At 37.0% G+C, this 17,253-nt stretch overlaps 1 protein-coding gene across 1 annotated transcript; it reads right to left on the reverse strand.

The window, feature by feature from the left end:
* Positions 1-416: 416 nt before the first annotated feature.
* On the reverse strand, positions 417-869 carry LOC127878381 (uncharacterized). The gene has a single exon (XM_052424907.1). It carries the CDS (start codon positions 867-869, stop codon positions 417-419), a length of 453 nt encoding a protein of 150 aa, XP_052280867.1.
* Positions 870-17,253: the final 16,384 nt, after the last annotated feature.

Consider the following 17,253-nt stretch of genomic DNA (forward strand, 5'->3'; position numbering starts at 1 on the left):
GGCTGCTGCTTTGCTCTTCTTCATAATTCTTCATTGGAGTTTCTTGTCTGGCTAGCGGATCTTGAGGATCTTCCTAATGCAGGTGCTGATGAAGACCTGTATTTTCTTTATGGTGGTGACAGTGGTTCTCCAGGTCTCTGCTCCATAGAGGAGTAGTGGCTTCACGATGGTATTGAAGAGCCTAATCTTGGTGGTGATGCCAATTTCGCTGGATCCCCAGGTGTTCTTCAGCTGATGGAAGGCTGCTCGTGCTTTACTGATGCAGGTTCTTACATCTGCATCCGTTCCTCCCCGGTTGTCCAGGATGCTGCCAAGATAGGTGAAACTGTCCACCTCCTCCAGCACCTCGCCTTGGACAGTAATGGGTGTGTTGTTGGATGTGTTGGTTCTGAACACCTTGCTCTTCTCCCTGTTGATCATATGGCGAGGCCCAGTCTAGCTGAGTTTTCCGCTACCATGTTGTTGGGTGTGGGAAGGAAGAGCCAGATCATTGGCAACATTGAGGTCTTCCAACTGTGTGTGCACTGAATTCCTTTCTGCTTCTGCTCCATCGATGTCTTCACTACCCAGTCTATGGCCAGCAGGAACAGGAAAGGTGAGTGTAAGCAGCCTTGCCTCACACTGGTTCTCACTTCTAAGGCGCTCATGAGCTGTCTTCCATGAATGATTCTGCAGGTCATTTCTTCATAAGACATCCTGATGATGTTGGTTATCTTTCCTGGCACTCCGTAGTGTCTCAGAAGTATCCAGAGAGACTCCCAGTCAACGCTGTCCAACGCCCTTTCATAGTCAATGAAGTTGACATACAAAAGCGAATTCCACTCCAGGCATTGTTCCAGAATGTTGCACAGGGTTGCGATCTGATCCATGCACGATCTCTCCTTTCCAAAGCCTGCTTGTTGGTCACTGATATGGGGGTCTACTGCGTCTTTTATTCGGTGCAGCAGGATGCGATTAAACACCTTTCCTGGGATAGACAACAGTGTTATTAATCGGTAGTTGGTGCAGGAACTGAGGTCGCCTTTCTTGGGGAGCTTGATGAGGTGACTCTTTCCACTCCATTGGAATTTCTTCTTCTTCCCACATCTTGCTGAAGAGCAGGTGGAGTAGCTCCACACTGGTCTCCCAATCAGCCTTAAGCGCTTCTGCGGGTATGCTGTCAGTGTCAGGTCCTGCAGATTTGCCGTTCTTTGATTGCTTAATAGCGCTGCTGATCTCTTCCTTTGTGGGAGTGCAGCACTTGATTGGCAGATTTCTTGTAGTTGGTCTGGAAATATTTATAAGCAAAACAAAAGAATCGATTTAGTCTAAAACCTAAGTGTATTTTTTCGGTGTAGATGTATACGCCAGCTTTTCACCTTACCTGACCTTTGTAACTGTTCAATAAAATTCAAATAAAATTTCCCGCGGCTAGGTCAGAATGAATACACTTCATTTATCCCATAGGCTGAGCATATGACCAGAACATTGGAAACATGTCCTCATCTTTGTAACACTGTTTTACTGCGTGTTCAGCATGAAACAATTTTATCTCTAATGAAAAGGCTTAATAGATAGAACAGTTTTACACTCAATCTCGACATCAATACAGTTTGTGCGTGCATCTTTTATTTTCAGAGGATTGCCAGCGCGAGAATGTTTGTACTTAAAGGCTATGTTCTCATATTTAGTACTAACTTCCATATTCCTGTCAACATGTTAACATGTTAAAGTATAAAGAGCAGTGGAAGCGAGGCCCCACTTTCATGCATTGCATTTCAACCCGCTAGGTATCGGGTCAATTCGCGGCCAGTGTGTGTGAATGTCAGAGTTTATATACAGGTCATCGCTGCGTCTTCACGACTACCTTATGTGCTGACCGGAGTTCGCGGCTAGTAAAATAATCGTTATATAATAAAGATGCTATGGCGTGAACTAGGTGAACTGGAATTTTCTTTAGACCAGAAAGATGTTAAATGAAGATATCCAGCGATATAATTATGGTATGTCAATAATAGATTCTTAATGTGTTTTCAACAATACCATGATAAATATTATTTTTAATTAATTTAACAAGAATTATTCCACCATATTGACTAATTTATTAAGCATGAGCGCATTGATTCTCGAACTGTTAATAAACGAATCAAATAGCAGTGCTCGACAAACCACTAAAACAGGTTTGTTCGAAGAACGAGCGTATAAATATTAAAAATATGTACGAATACTTCGTGTGTGGCCGGTTGACTCATATGTTTTAATTTCACTTCCATTCTTCTTTTGGTTTTCTGTTTGTTTTGTGTCTAAAGGTTTATGACCAGCAATATGTAATAATGTAAAATAAGCCGCGAAAACTTCGCTTAACATCCCGTACTGCGTGTGATGCAGCTAAGAACTGCACAGAAAAAAGACATTCGCTATCCTTGATCTCATTCATTGAACTCTTTAGCTTTCATAAACTCCAACCACAATCAACGCCGTATATCTTTTTTAAAAGATATTTCTTGTTTGTAATAATATCTTTATTTAAAAACATTTTCAAGCCAAAACAAAAATCTCTAGCCGGAAATGAATTTTGAGGATTTTTTATTTTAAATGAACTGTAGTACAGGAGATATTTGTTAGCAAAAAAGTGTCACCTTTAAATAACATGTAAAATGACAATCTGGGCCTAATTCTTGCTGAGTTTTATGAATCTTAAAAAAATGCAGATGAACCTTGTTTCTATTATAATCACCAAATAACTGATAGAAATATTTATTTAAAAAGATGAACTATTATGTGATGATCAAATCAAGAACAAAAACTATTTAAGTATTAAGTATAATGGTTTAAATTCCTTTTATTGTTCAGGTACCTGTATAGGTCCCTGTATTAATATTCAGTACCATTATGGCAGCACATGCGAGTATTCAGGGGTGTTACCCCAGTAATCTGGGAGATATCGATTTATGGGATTGTCTATTGATTGCAAATTATAATGATTGAAAAACTCACTCGCATGTTTAGAGAAGTGTTAAACTGACAAGGTTAATTAATTAAAAAAATATGTACCTAAGTCTGACAAATTTTTATACCGGGTAATACAGATGTCACAACTTTGACTGGACACTTATCAATGCAAACTAGTTAAAGCATACATGATTTCTCACCACTCACACACTTGTGGAGCATAAAACGTTTGTATTACATTTATGCACATAGTGCAAGCCATAGGTAATAATCTTACCTAATTTGGTCAAACATGCCATTTCTTATTTTTCACTTACTTTTTTATTAAATACCACTTAGATCTAATTTGAAATTGTAACTGATTGAAGCAGAAAGAAGACACCAAGAGTTCAGACACGTGTGGTATGGCTGTGTTTTTTTGGTCAAATTCACGGGTCTGGGGAAAAAACACACTATTTTTTTGTACATATTATGGAACATGTAGTTTATTTCCCTATCAAGCTCCATCAGTTTAACATTACTAAATATAATATTGAAAACACTAGGTCTTTTTCTTAGTTTTGAAATATTATTCAGCCAATAAACTACAATACCAATTTCCCAATTTTAGTCAAAACGAATGATTTTCCCAATCCATGGGGCCTGGACCCATTTCCGACCAAAATGATGTATGGTTGTTACAGGTCACTCTGGAAAATTTATAGCGCACTAAATATAGCTAAAGATGGCTACGTCTAGCTCGTTCCTAATATATATTCAAACTTTATATGATGAAAATACAAAACAAATTAAATGATGAACAAAACAAATCAATTGATGCACAATACAAATGCACATACATAAATGAAATGAGATGATATAAATAAGTATTAATTACTAACCTGGAAAATTTATAGTGCTGTGAATATAATACAAGGCGATGGCTACGTCTAGCTCAAATCACATATATTTAAACTGACGAATACTTGGCAAAACTTGCACACGGAAACCGGATTAGTACAGTGATGGGCGTTTGTCGATGTGAAATTAATAAAACAGGCTACACAACACATACAAATTGGTCTTGTGACATGGTGACCAAGAGTCAGTCTTCACGGTTAGTATAAGCCCGACAGCCCGTGACTGGTGAAATGGTATTCAGGCTATTAGAAATAAAAAAAATTATATAGTCGGGCTATTGGATTTCTTGACTGTTTCAAATAAAGCATCATTATTCGGGCTAATGGTTTAAATAAATTACCGCGAAGACTGCCAAGAGTATTTATTGTTTGACACTTGCCAGACATATTACATTTCATACATTGAGGATTGTATAATCACTATTATTATATCAAATTATATTGAACTTAATTGCAATACATGTCATTGTGTATATATAAGAAGAGTTAAAATGAGGCAGTAATCATGAACAAGTTATCCACGTAGCAATCAGGATGTCCAAAGCCAGGTCCCAACTTTAAAGACACTGAGTCTTTACCCAACTGATGGATGAAAAAGCTTTTCTTAAACTTTCAATCATGTTAAAACCATGGATGGGAACACAATTTGAATAAAAGATTTCTGTTCGATAATTTTCCAAAATATGTTTAAGTGCAAATTCTCCTTTTTGGTTTAACCCATACAATTTTTTTTATCAGTCATTGCTTGGATAACAGTGTCCATCATTTAATGATATTTGGCATAGAGGAGGGTATCTGAGGAGGGAAAGTGTGACTGAGTGTAGGGGTCATTTTCATTGCTATATCTACATATTAATTGCATGATTATCTAATCAGACTTTAGTAACTCAAATAATAATCAATTATGTTTATTTTCAATAAGATTCAACTTATTTACTTGTAGTCTTGTTTATAGCATTTATTTCAAACTAGTTACATTTTCTAGATGCATATAAAATTTAGATTCTATCTACTTGTGACTACTATTAAGTTAAAGCAGTTTAAAATGCTACCCTCTTGTTTTTCTGCAGTTTTTTATGTGCTCAGTTGTTAAGAGAATGGCAACATGCAATTTAGCATATTATTTAAATAAATAAGGATTACAATCATTTTCTCACTGGAAACATCTAAACCTAATGAAAAACAAATGTTTTTAGTGCCAAATGATGAATAAAATAATCAATTATTGTTATGCCCCCCTTCGAAGAAAAGGGGGTATATTGCTTTGCTCATGTCAGTCTGTCGGTCTGTCGGTCCGTCGGTCTGTCGGTCTGTCTGTCGGTCCGTCCACCAGGTGGTTGTCAGACGATAACTCAAGAACGCTTGGGCCTAGGATCATGAAACTTCATAGGTACATTGATTATGACTCGCAGATGACCCCTATTGATTTTGTGGTCACTAGGTCAAAGGTCAAGGTCACGGTGACCCGAAATAGTAAAATGGTTTTTGAATGATAACTCAAGAACACATACGCCTAGGATCATGAAACTTCATGGGTAGATTGATCATGACCTGCAGATGACCCCTATTGATTTTGAGGTCACTAGGTCAAAGGTCAAGGTCACGGTGACCCGAAATAGTAAAATGGTTTCCGGATGATAACTCAAGAGCGCATACGCCTAGGATCATGAAACTTCATGGGTAGATTGATCATGACTCGCAGATGACCCCTATTGATTTTGAGGTCACTAGGTCAAAGGTGAAGGTCACGGTGACCCGAAATAGTAAAATGGTTTTCGGATGATATCTCAAGAACGCATATGCCTAGGATCATGAAACTTCATCGGTAGATTGATCATGACTTGCAGATGACCCCTATTGATTTTGAGGTCACCAGGTCAAAGGTCAAGGTCACGATGACCTGAAATAGTAAAATGATTTTCGGATAATAACTCAAGAATGCTTTTGCCTAGGATCATGACACTTCATAGGTACATTGATTGTGACCCGCAGATGACCCCTATTGATTTTCAGGTCACTAGGTCAAAGGTCAAGGTCACAGTAACAAAAAACATATTCACACAATGGCTGTCACTACAACGGAGGGCCCATATGGGGGGCATGCATGTTTTACAAACAGCCCTTGTTATCAATATATTTTGTGGAAATCATGAACAGTACTTTGTTCTGACCTTTAGTAAGTTCAAACATATTAATCTTAGTATTAAAAATGGAATATTTTAATGTATTTGAATAATGAAAAACACCTATTTAAATATCATAACAGTTTGTGTTCCTATCCGTTAATGAAAATAAGCATGAGACTGTTTTGATACAGTATTTAACTTTTTTGATAGGGATTAGGCTAAGGCAGAATGGCGGGTTTTATTTTTTATGCTTCACATAAATTTTAAAAAATGTGTCCCACCCTTTTTATGCCCAATTGTAAAAGGGGATAGGGCTTAATAAGTTATATAATTGTCCCCTTCCGTCCGTTCATCACACTTTTTTTTGCAAAGAAAATAGTATTGGTGTTAGAGGGATGAAACTTTGCCAATAGTTTAACTGGGGCACTTCCATTGTTTGGTTTGTATAGTTGACATAACAGGATTATTGCCTTCTTTTATAAGAAAATTACATTTTTAACTTGTTTACGCGTAACCCAAACAATGTTGCAGCTAGAGGGCTAAAACTTTACAAGTTATTGCCCATTTTTTGCACAAAACTTCCATGTTAAGCTCTGCACCTAAACACTTAGTACAGGCTTTTCCAGCCGTATCTATGGGTTAGTAAAACTTACTGATTCCCAGAGCAAAATGGTTAAAAAGAATCCAGTTTAAATAAAATCTCAAGTAAAAAAGACAAATTCAAATTAGTTTCTAATGATTATTATCTCTCAACTTTATTTCAATTACGTCTTACAAAGTTCTGGTATATAACTTTCATGGAAAATGGAAATGGTCCATGGTTAACTAGTTTCCTGACAATTAAGTATATTGCAAAAGAAATCTCTGAAACGGCAATGACCAGAGGTTTGTAATTTGGAAGATTTTTCACAAAACAAGTCACTCTGCATCTGTTCAGGCCCCTGGCAATTTGTTGAAGTCTGGCTTGTATGCTATACAGTTTACTATCAATTGTCAATAATAATAAAAAAGGAACTTTTTCTACACCACAATCGGTTAATTGCAAGCAAGTGCAATGTTTTTAGTTATTTAATCATAGCTATTTTTTACAGGATATTCTTCATGTTCCACAAGATCAACAATGAGCAGTGTAAGGCAAAAGTCAAGCCCCCAAGGCTAAAAGGAAGAAAAGTGGGTGTCTTATCCAGCTGGTTTCTCTTAAGGCCTAGCAACATTGGTCTTAATGTTGTATCATACATACAATGATGCTTAAATTGATAGAATACAGGGCAAGACTGTTATCATTATGTAGATGTATGTAGTGTGTAACATGTATAGTACATTTTACTAAGTATAATTATGTATTTGGGTTGTTTCTTGCAAGTAAGCATTTACAAATGTGACCTGTGTAAAACTACAGGTGATAAATTACCAGATAAGTTGCTATATGTGCACATTATTACAGGAATAAGAAAAAGTGTAACATGACCCATGTATTTTTAGCTCACCTGAGCACAACGTGCTCATGGTGAGCTTATGTGATCGCCTTTTGTCCGTCCTCCGTCGTGCGGCGTCAACATTTTGCCTTGTGAATACTCTAGAGGCCACATTTATTGTCTGATCTTCATGAAACTTGGTTAGAATATTTGTCCCATTGATACCTCGACTGAGTTCGAAACTGGGTCATAGCTGGGTCAAAAACTAGGTCAAAAAAAGAAAAACCTTGTGAACACTGTAAAAGTCACATTTGATGCCCAATCTTCATGTAACTTTGTCAAAATGTTTGTCTAAAGGATAAGTTGGTTGAGTTCAAAAATGGTTTCAGTCCGTTGAAAAACATGGCCGCCAGGGGGGCGGGCAGTATTTCTTATATGGCTTTAGACAAACCTTGTGAACACTGTAGAAGTCACAATTTTTGCCCAATCATCATGAAACTTGGTCAAAACATTGGTTTCATTGATATCTCGAACGAGTTAAAAAATGGTCCAGATTGGTAAAAAAACATGGCCGCCAGGGGGCGGGGCAGTTCTCTCTATATGTATTTAGTGAACACTCTAGAAGTCACATTTTTGGTCAAATCTTCATGATATTTGGTCAGAACATTAATTTTTGTTTCCTGGATACCTCGCATGACTTTGAAAATGGTTTGGATCGGTAAAAAACATGGCCACCAGGGGGATGTCTTTTTCCTTATATTTGTATAGTAAAAAAGCTTGTGAACACTCTAGAAGTCACATTTTTTGCCTAATCATCAATCATGAAATTTGATATAAATATTGGTTATGTAGATATCTCAGATGAGATTGAAAATGGTCGTGATCAGTGGAAAAACATGGCCGCCAGGTGGGGAAGTTTTCTCTATATGTATATAGTGAAAACATGTGAATAGTCTAGAAGACACATTTTTTGCCCAACCTTCATGACATTTAGAAAGAACATTTTGTTCCTGGATATGACACTTGAGTTCAAAAATGGTTGAGATCCATCTATTAACATGACCACTGTGGGGTCATTTTTCTCATATTTATATACTTAAAAAGCTTGTGAACAGTCTAAAAGTCACATTTGGCCAATCATCATGAAACTTGGACAAAACATTGGTTTTATTGATATGTCGGATGAGTTTGAAAATGGTTGTGATCAGTGGAAAAACATGGTCGCCAGGGGATGGGGCAGTTTTCTCTATTTGTATGTAAGAAGCATTTTCCTTACATATATTTTTAAAAAAAATCCGGATATTAAAAACACGGCCGCCAGGGTGGGTGGGGTAATTTTCTATATAGGCCTATTGTGAATACTTTGGAACACCTTACTTTTAAAGTCAGTCTTGTCATACAATAATTTGAAATATTTGCTGAAGAGTTTCTTTCCATCTCAGTCTCTCAGGTGAGCGACCCAGGGCCCTTTGGGGCCTCTTGTTTTCTTTATTTATTTTTATGCCCCCCTTCGAAGAAGAGGGGGTATATTGCTTTGCTCATGTCGGTATGTCGGTCGGTCTGTCGGTCTGTCCACCAGGTGGTTGTCAGATGATAACTCAAGAACGCTTGGGCCTAGGATCATGAAACTTCATAGGTACATTGATCATGACTCGCAGATGACCCCTATTGATTTTGGGGTCACTAGATCAAAGGTCAAGGTCACGGTGACTCGAAATAGTAAAATGGTTTAACTATTATATCTTTGTTATATACAGGGGAAACAAATGCAATAAGTTTAAATTTCATGTTTTATAAATAGAGACAATTTGTTCATGTCAGTGTGAGATCATTTGTTATTTTTTTTTAAACATCATGTAATAAATTACCACACCCCACATTAAACCCCCCTCTCACATCCCACCCCCCTACCCCCCCCCCCCACACACCCCCACCCCCCCTACCCCGTCCCACCCCCCCATTTTTTTTAAACATCTAATAAATAACCCCACCCCACATTATAACCCCCCTCTCACTCCCCCCTACCCCCCTACCCCCCCCACCCCCCCATTTTTTTTTAAAACATCTAATAAATTACCACACCCCACATTATACCCCCCCTCTCACTCCCCCCTACCCACCCCCCACCCCCCAATTTTTTTTTAAACATCTAATAAATTACCCCACCCCACATTATTACCCCTCTCACCCACCACCCCCTTACCCCCCCACCCCCCTCCCCCCCCAATTTTTTTTTAAACATCTAATAAATTACCACAGCCCCACATTATATCCCCCTCTCACCCCCTCCCCCCCCCCCTACCCCACACCCCCCTACCACCCCACCCCCCTTCATGTTTTTTTTAAACATCTAATAAATTATCCCACCCCACATTATTACCCCCCCTCTCACCCCCCCCACCCCCCCGCCCCCCCCCCCCCCCAAATATTTTTTTGAAACATCTTATAAATTACCACATCATGTTTTTTTTTTAAACATCTAATAAATTATCCCACCACACATTATTACTCCCCCTCTCACCCCCCTACCCCCCACTCCCCCTACCCCCCCCACCCCCTCAATATTTTTTTTAAACATCTAATAAATTACCACACCCCACATTGAACCCCCCTCTCACTCCCCCCTACCCCCCTACCCCCCTACCCCCCCCCACCCGCACCCCCCCCTCAATCTTTTTTTTTTTTTAAACATCTAATAATTACCACACCTCACATTATACCCCCCTCTCACTCCCCCCTACCCTAACCCCCCCTCCCACTCCCCACCCCCCACCCCCCCATTTTTTTTAAACATCTAATAATTACCCCCTACCCCACATATTACCACCCCCCTTTCATTCACACACCCCCACCCCCCGATAACCCCCCACCCCCCACCCCCAATTTTTTTTTTAAACATCTTATAAATTACCACACCCCACATTATTTCCCCTCTCTCACCGCCCTAAAACCGCACCCCACCCCCCCTACTCCCCCCACCCCAACTTTCCCCTCCATTTTTTTAAACATCTAATAAATTAACCACACACCCCACATTATACCTCCCTCTCACTCCCCCTACCCCCCCCCCCTACACCCCCCAAGTTTTTTTTTTTTAAACATCTAATAATTTCCCCCCCCACATTATTACCCACCCCATCTCACCCCCCACCCCCCAACCCCCCCCCAATTTTTTTTAAACATCATATAAATTACCCCACCCCACAAATACCCCCCCTCTCACCCCCCCCTACCCCACCCCCTACCCCCCCCCCCCCACCACCACCCCCCCAATTTTTTTAAACATCTGATAAATTACCACACCCCACATTATACCCCCTCTCACTCCCCCCTACTACCCCCCTACCCCCCCATCCCCCCCCCCCCCACTCACTCTAACCCCCCCCACCCCCCCAATTTTTTTTTTTTTAAACATCTGATAAATAACCCACCCCACATTATTACCCCCTCTCACCCCCCACCCCCCCTACCCCCACCCCCCTCCCCAATTTTTTTTTTAAACATCTTATAAATTACCACACCCCACATTATACCCCCCTCTCACTCCCCCTTGATCATGACTGGCAGATGACCCCTATTGATTTTCAGGTCACTAGGTTTAAGGTCAAGGTCACAGTGACCCGAAATAGTACAATGGTTTCCAGATGATAACTTACATTAGGTCAAAGGTCAAGGTCACAGTGACAAAAAACGTATTCACACAATGGCTGCCACTACAACTGACAGCCCATATTATGGGCATGCATGTTTTACAAACAGCCCTTGTTTTTCTTGTTTTTTTACTGGAGCTTTTTAGATCAAATGTTTACATTTATCAATATAAAGCATTTAATGACAAACTTCAATACATGCAAAATTCTGCGAAAAAATCCCTTTAAATCTGGTTTTAGGTTAATTTACTTCATTAATTATTTTAGTCTAGTCATTTCTTTTCTAAAATTGATTTTATTGTACAAAATAATGGTTATGTAGTTGATTTCAATTTAATGTTCATTTAAGTCTTGCAATATTTTTTAAAATATAACTTTTTCATATAACATTGCAATATGTGAATTGTAATAGTATCTTGATTGCAAGGTCAATAACACAGAAGTGGTCTATAAAGTTGCTTTCAATTTTGTATCGAAGTTCAATATACAATGAGTGAAACATGTCCATTTCTTTATCTTGATAGTTTATTCGGAAAATATGAAACAGTATAACTAATTATTTATATCATAGTAAAAACACTCTTTTATTAATATTTCGCCCAAACGGGCTTTATCAAAGTTTACAAATACGAATTCACTACATAGTTATAACTGTCGTATACACCAATAAAGTAAATGTTTTACAACGTCAAATATGACAGGAAATGACGTCATGACGTCGTACTTTACCATGCGATATACAATTGCGCCAAAATACATAATATACATGACATTTCGTTGTATGGTTCTTATACTTGATCAGAATTGATCAGAATTGAATTTGATAATAAAAAGTAGTACAATAACATCATATTGTTATATCAATAATAATAACTATATTAATGATAACAATAATTACTATAATAATAATATAGATATTTACTGTACCAACCTAAAAATAATATTCACAAAATCAAAATTCCTATTTTGTAGTCAGCACTATTACTATAATATCTCAACCCTAATTCTTATTGACTATATTTATCAACATTTAAACAAATTGAAATGATTAATAATTAATTATTTATAATAATTTTAATTCCAATCTTTTAAATGATGTTAAATTATAATGTATTTTGTTCATACATATGCACACATATATACGCATTCCTTCACACATGTACATATTCACTCATATACCTGCACATATAATTACAGGTACACAAATAAACACCCACATGTGTACATACATACACATATACATATATATATACACACCCACACATATACTCATATATACACACATACATATCCACCCTCTCACATACTTACGCTCGCATGCACTATTGTTGGAGAATTATGCATTTTGAAAATAGTTATCGTTACTTAAACTGTCTACACGAATCTCGTATTGGCCTACATTATCGCCTATAATTCTGCCATACTAAATCGGAAGCTGCTTTTGTGTTAAGTCCATTTGGAACTTCTGTCTTTAACAATTGAATCCAGTTAAGTTCTTTTATCTTGCGGTAGTAATCCGAATTGTCTCTAATATTTTGTAAAACACATACTCCCATGTCTTCTACACTATGTTGTCCGGAGTTAAAATGCTCAGCGACAGGTTTGCTTCTGTGGTGCCTTGTATCTGCCTCATGCTCCTTTAATCGTTCTTTTAGTGAGCGTGATGTTTCCCCCACATAAACTATTTTGCCACACTGTATACAGTTTATTCCATAGATGACGTTACATGCTTCACAGGTCTGCCTTTTGCTAATGGTCACTCCACTTACCCCTCCACGGTTGTGCAACCCCCTCGTTAGCATGTCACACACTACACACTTTTTGGTGCATCTTTCTACTGGATTGACCTCCCTTGTCATAGTACGATTGGTTTTTTCATGCACTAATATATCTGCTATGTTCTTGTCTCGTCTGTATGCAACAATAGGCATTTCATTAAAAACTTCCTTCATTCTATTCGACTCGTGCAGTAGAGGTAGGTGCTTTTTCACAATATCGTGTATGCGTGGTAGTTTTTTCGAGTACGTAAGTACAAGTGGAACTCTTTTCATGTTTTTCTTCTTGTCTTCACTTGGTTTCAAAAGAGTATCCCTATCCAGCTTGTCTGCTCGATCAAATTGCCTGTCAATGATCTTTCCGCTATAGCCACGTTTACGAAGATAGTGTTTTAATTTTTTCTTATGGACCTGATAATCTGTATCTTTAGAACAGATTCTTTTCAGTCTAATGGCTTGACTATATGGAATGGCTTCTTTTGTTTTTCTTGGATGGCTTGATTTGTAGTTTAAATACATGTGCTTGTCTGAGGGTTTTGTGTATAAAGATGTTATTACTTTCCTATCTTCTATCTTCACGATAGTATCCAGAAATTCTATTTCTTTCCCACCAACTCTCATTTCTACTTGAATACTTTCATCAATCTGGTTTGCAAACATAAGGAACTCATTAAGTTTTTCCAGTCCATGTGTCCAAAATCCAAATCCATCGTCGATGTATCTTTTGTAAAAGATTGGTATGAACTCATTCTTCATTAGTTCTTCATCCCATTTACGCATATAGGCACATGCAAAATTCCTCCCCAACTTTGAGCCTATGGCAACTCCTTTTCTTTGTTTATACTCAGTCCCATTGAATGTTATAATATTGTTGTCAAGAACGGTGGTTATCATTTCTTCTATTGCTTTTGAAGGGATGGTTTTGTCTGTTCTAGTTTCAAGTGCTTCTCTACATGCCTCTAAGCCTTTTTGTTTAGGAATGGATGGATAAAGTTTGATAACATCAAAGCAGAAAAGCATTGTATTTTCTGGAATTTCATTGGGGATTTCTTGCAGTTTTGTCAGAAAATCTGTTGTATCTTTAATATAACTTGGTGTTGTTTCTACAAACTCATTCAACTCTTTCTCTGCAACTTCTGCCATGTTTTCTGTGGCCGTCCTAATGCCATTCACTATTGTCCGGTATGGATTGTTATTTTTATGGATTTTTGGATTTCCTTTTAACTTTGCTTCTTGGGGGTGTTTTGGTATTAAGTAATCTTTCAGTTCCTGGTCAATAAGGCCGTCTCTATATAATTTATTTGCTACCTTTTTAACCGCCCTGCTTGCTTCATGTTTACACTTTCCGTTGTTTTTTTCATAAGAATCACATTCATTCACTTCCTTCTCCAGATTTTTGATATAGTCCTCGGTATTAACGACCACAACTCCTGATCCTTTGTCTGCGGGTCGAATGATTATACTTGAATCATTCAGCAAGCTTTGTAAGGCCTTTGATTCTTTGTCACTTATATTTGACTGAACTCTGTCTTTAAGTCCATATAGTATCTCTCGTTTTACCGCGTCAATATATGTATCAAGACTTTTTTCTCTCCCAGGTGTTGGTGTAAATCTACTTTTTTTCTTCATCCATGGTTTGATATTATCTTTCTCCTGACCATTTTGTTTATCATGGAAATACTCTTTAAGACGCATGCGTCTTTCCCACTCACAGAGATCGCTTTGCAGTTTTGTGATGTCATATTTGTTAGTTGTAGGTATGAATTTTAAACCTTTTGATAGAATTTCTTTTTCATTAAATGTTAAATCCCTGGAAGATAAGTTTATGATTGTTGAAAACTGATCCTTTGTTACCAAGTCTCTGTCTGTATCTTTGTGTGGATTGTCTTTGTTTATAACCTTCTTTTTGTCCTTAAAACATGCATGTTCCACTTCAGATGGTTTCGGAATTCGTACCATTTCATCATGCGATACTGTTTTGACATGGGGCTTTTCGGGAAGTTGTTCCATATCGAACCAGTCAAACTGAGACGTATCTTCAATTCGGTCATGTGATACTTTTTCTTTACTTTTCACTCTTAATGAATCAAAATGTCCATGTTCCATTTTCAAGAAAAAATATCGCTTTATTTTTGTACTTTTTGTAACCGGTTCGAAATTCAGAATTTGAGTTACACCGTTCGTTACGTTGTAGATCTGTACAACAGCTGAATATACCGTAGCCGCTGCATAAATTTCTGCTTCTGTAGCCCATGAAGACATTCTGCCATCTTTATGACTCTGATTTGTTATATGAATGTTGATGTCCTCATCTATATATACTGAATACAGATTGGTGTTGTTGTGCATATGGTCAACTATCTTATCTCGTATACATGCATGTTTCTCCACAGATCCATAAATGTCTAAAGCAATACATCTGTAAAAACAATTCCCATCTCCTGCTACATTTTTCACAATGAAATCATCTAATGAGTTATTAATGTCTCTGATGTCAAAATTAAGCATACGTGCCTTTTGTAATTTGTTTTGTTTCCGTTCATATAGACTCCTTTGTAAATGATTTGAGTTTTCATTATGAATATCAACATTGTTGCTTTGTAATTCTATTATCTTACTTGTAATAGCCTTTTCAGTAAGTGTAATCAACCGCAATGACGCATCCTTCTTGACTTTGGCACATTTTTCTCGAGTTTCCAGATCCATATCTATTTGTGGTTCCCATTGTAATTTAAATCCATTCGGCACTATTCCTTCCGTGAGGCACTTATTTAAGAAATCCGCATGTGATTTGTAACGTAGCAATTTACTCTGGTGCGATGTTATGTAGTTCTTCATACTCATAAATCTTTTAGGAGTGTAATGTCAATACTCAGTTTTATATCCAGTAGGGATAAAGATATACATATTTCATAGTAAAAACACTCTTTTATTAATATTTCGCCCAAACGGGCTTTATCAAAGTTTACAAATACGAATTCACTACATAGTTATAACTGTCGTATACACCAATAAAGTAAATGTTTTACAACGTCAAATATGACAGGAAATGACGTCATGACGTCGTACTTTACCATGCGATATACAATTGCGCCAAAATACATAATATACATGACATTTCGTTGTATGGTTCTTATACTTGATCAGAATTGATCAGAATTGAATTTGATAATAAAAAGTAGTACAATAACATCATATTGTTATATCAATAATAATAACTATATTAATGATAACAATAATTACTATAATAATAATATAGATATTTACTGTACCAACCTAAAAATAATATTCACAAAATCAAAATTCCTATTTTGTAGTCAGCACTATTACTATAATATCTCAACCCTAATTCTTATTGACTATATTTATCAACATTTAAACAAATTGAAATGATTAATAATTAATTATTTATAATAATTTTAATTCCAATCTTTTAAATGATGTTAAATTATAATGTATTTTGTTCATACATATGCACACATATATACGCATTCCTTCACACATGTACATATTCACTCATATACCTGCACATATAATTACAGGTACACAAATAAACACCCACATGTGTACATACATACACATATACATATATATATACACACCCACACATATACTCATATATACACACATACATATCCACCCTCTCACATACTTACGCTCGCATGCACTATTGTTGGAGAATTATGCATTTTGAAAATAGTTATCGTTACTTAAACTGTCTACACGAATCTCGTATTGGCCTACATTATCGCCTATAATTCTGCCATACTAAATCGGAAGCTGCTTTTGTGTTAAGTCCATTTGGAACTTCTGTCTTTAACAATTGAATCAGGAATTGTGGTCGTTAATACCGAGGACTATATCAAAAATCTGGAGAAGGAAGTGAATGAATGTGATTCTTATGAAAAAAACAACGGAAAGTGTAAACATGAAGCAAGCAGGGCGGTTAAAAAGGTAGCAAATAAATTATATAGAGACGGCCTTATTGACCAGGAACTGAAAGATTACTTAATACCAAAACACCCCCAAGAAGCAAAGTTAAAAGGAAATCCAAAAATCCATAAAAATAACAATCCATACCGGACAATAGTGAATGGCATTAGGACGGCCACAGAAAACATGGCAGAAGTTGCAGAGAAAGAGTTGAATGAGTTTGTAGAAACAACACCAAGTTATATTAAAGATACAACAGATTTTCTGACAAAACTGCAAGAAATCCCCAATGAAATTCCAGAAAATACAATGCTTTTCTGCTTTGATGTTATCAAACTTTATCCATCCATTCCTAAACAAAAAGGCTTAGAGGCATGTAGAGAAGCACTTGAAACTAGAACAGACAAAACCATCCCTTCAAAAGCAATAGAAGAAATGATAACCACCGTTCTTGACAACAATATTATAACATTCAATGGGACTGAGTATAAACAAAGAAAAGGAGTTGCCATAGGCTCAAAGTT

The sequence above is a fragment of the Dreissena polymorpha genome, chromosome 4 (genome assembly GCF_020536995.1).
Source record: "Dreissena polymorpha isolate Duluth1 chromosome 4, UMN_Dpol_1.0, whole genome shotgun sequence".
NCBI classification, from domain to species: domain Eukaryota; kingdom Metazoa; phylum Mollusca; class Bivalvia; order Myida; family Dreissenidae; genus Dreissena; species Dreissena polymorpha.

What these genes read in the sequence shown, in the direction of transcription:
- LOC127878381 (XM_052424907.1), bottom strand. Translation starts at nt 869, where the DNA reads ATGGATCAGATCGCAACCCTGTGCAACATTCTGGAACAATGCCTGGAG.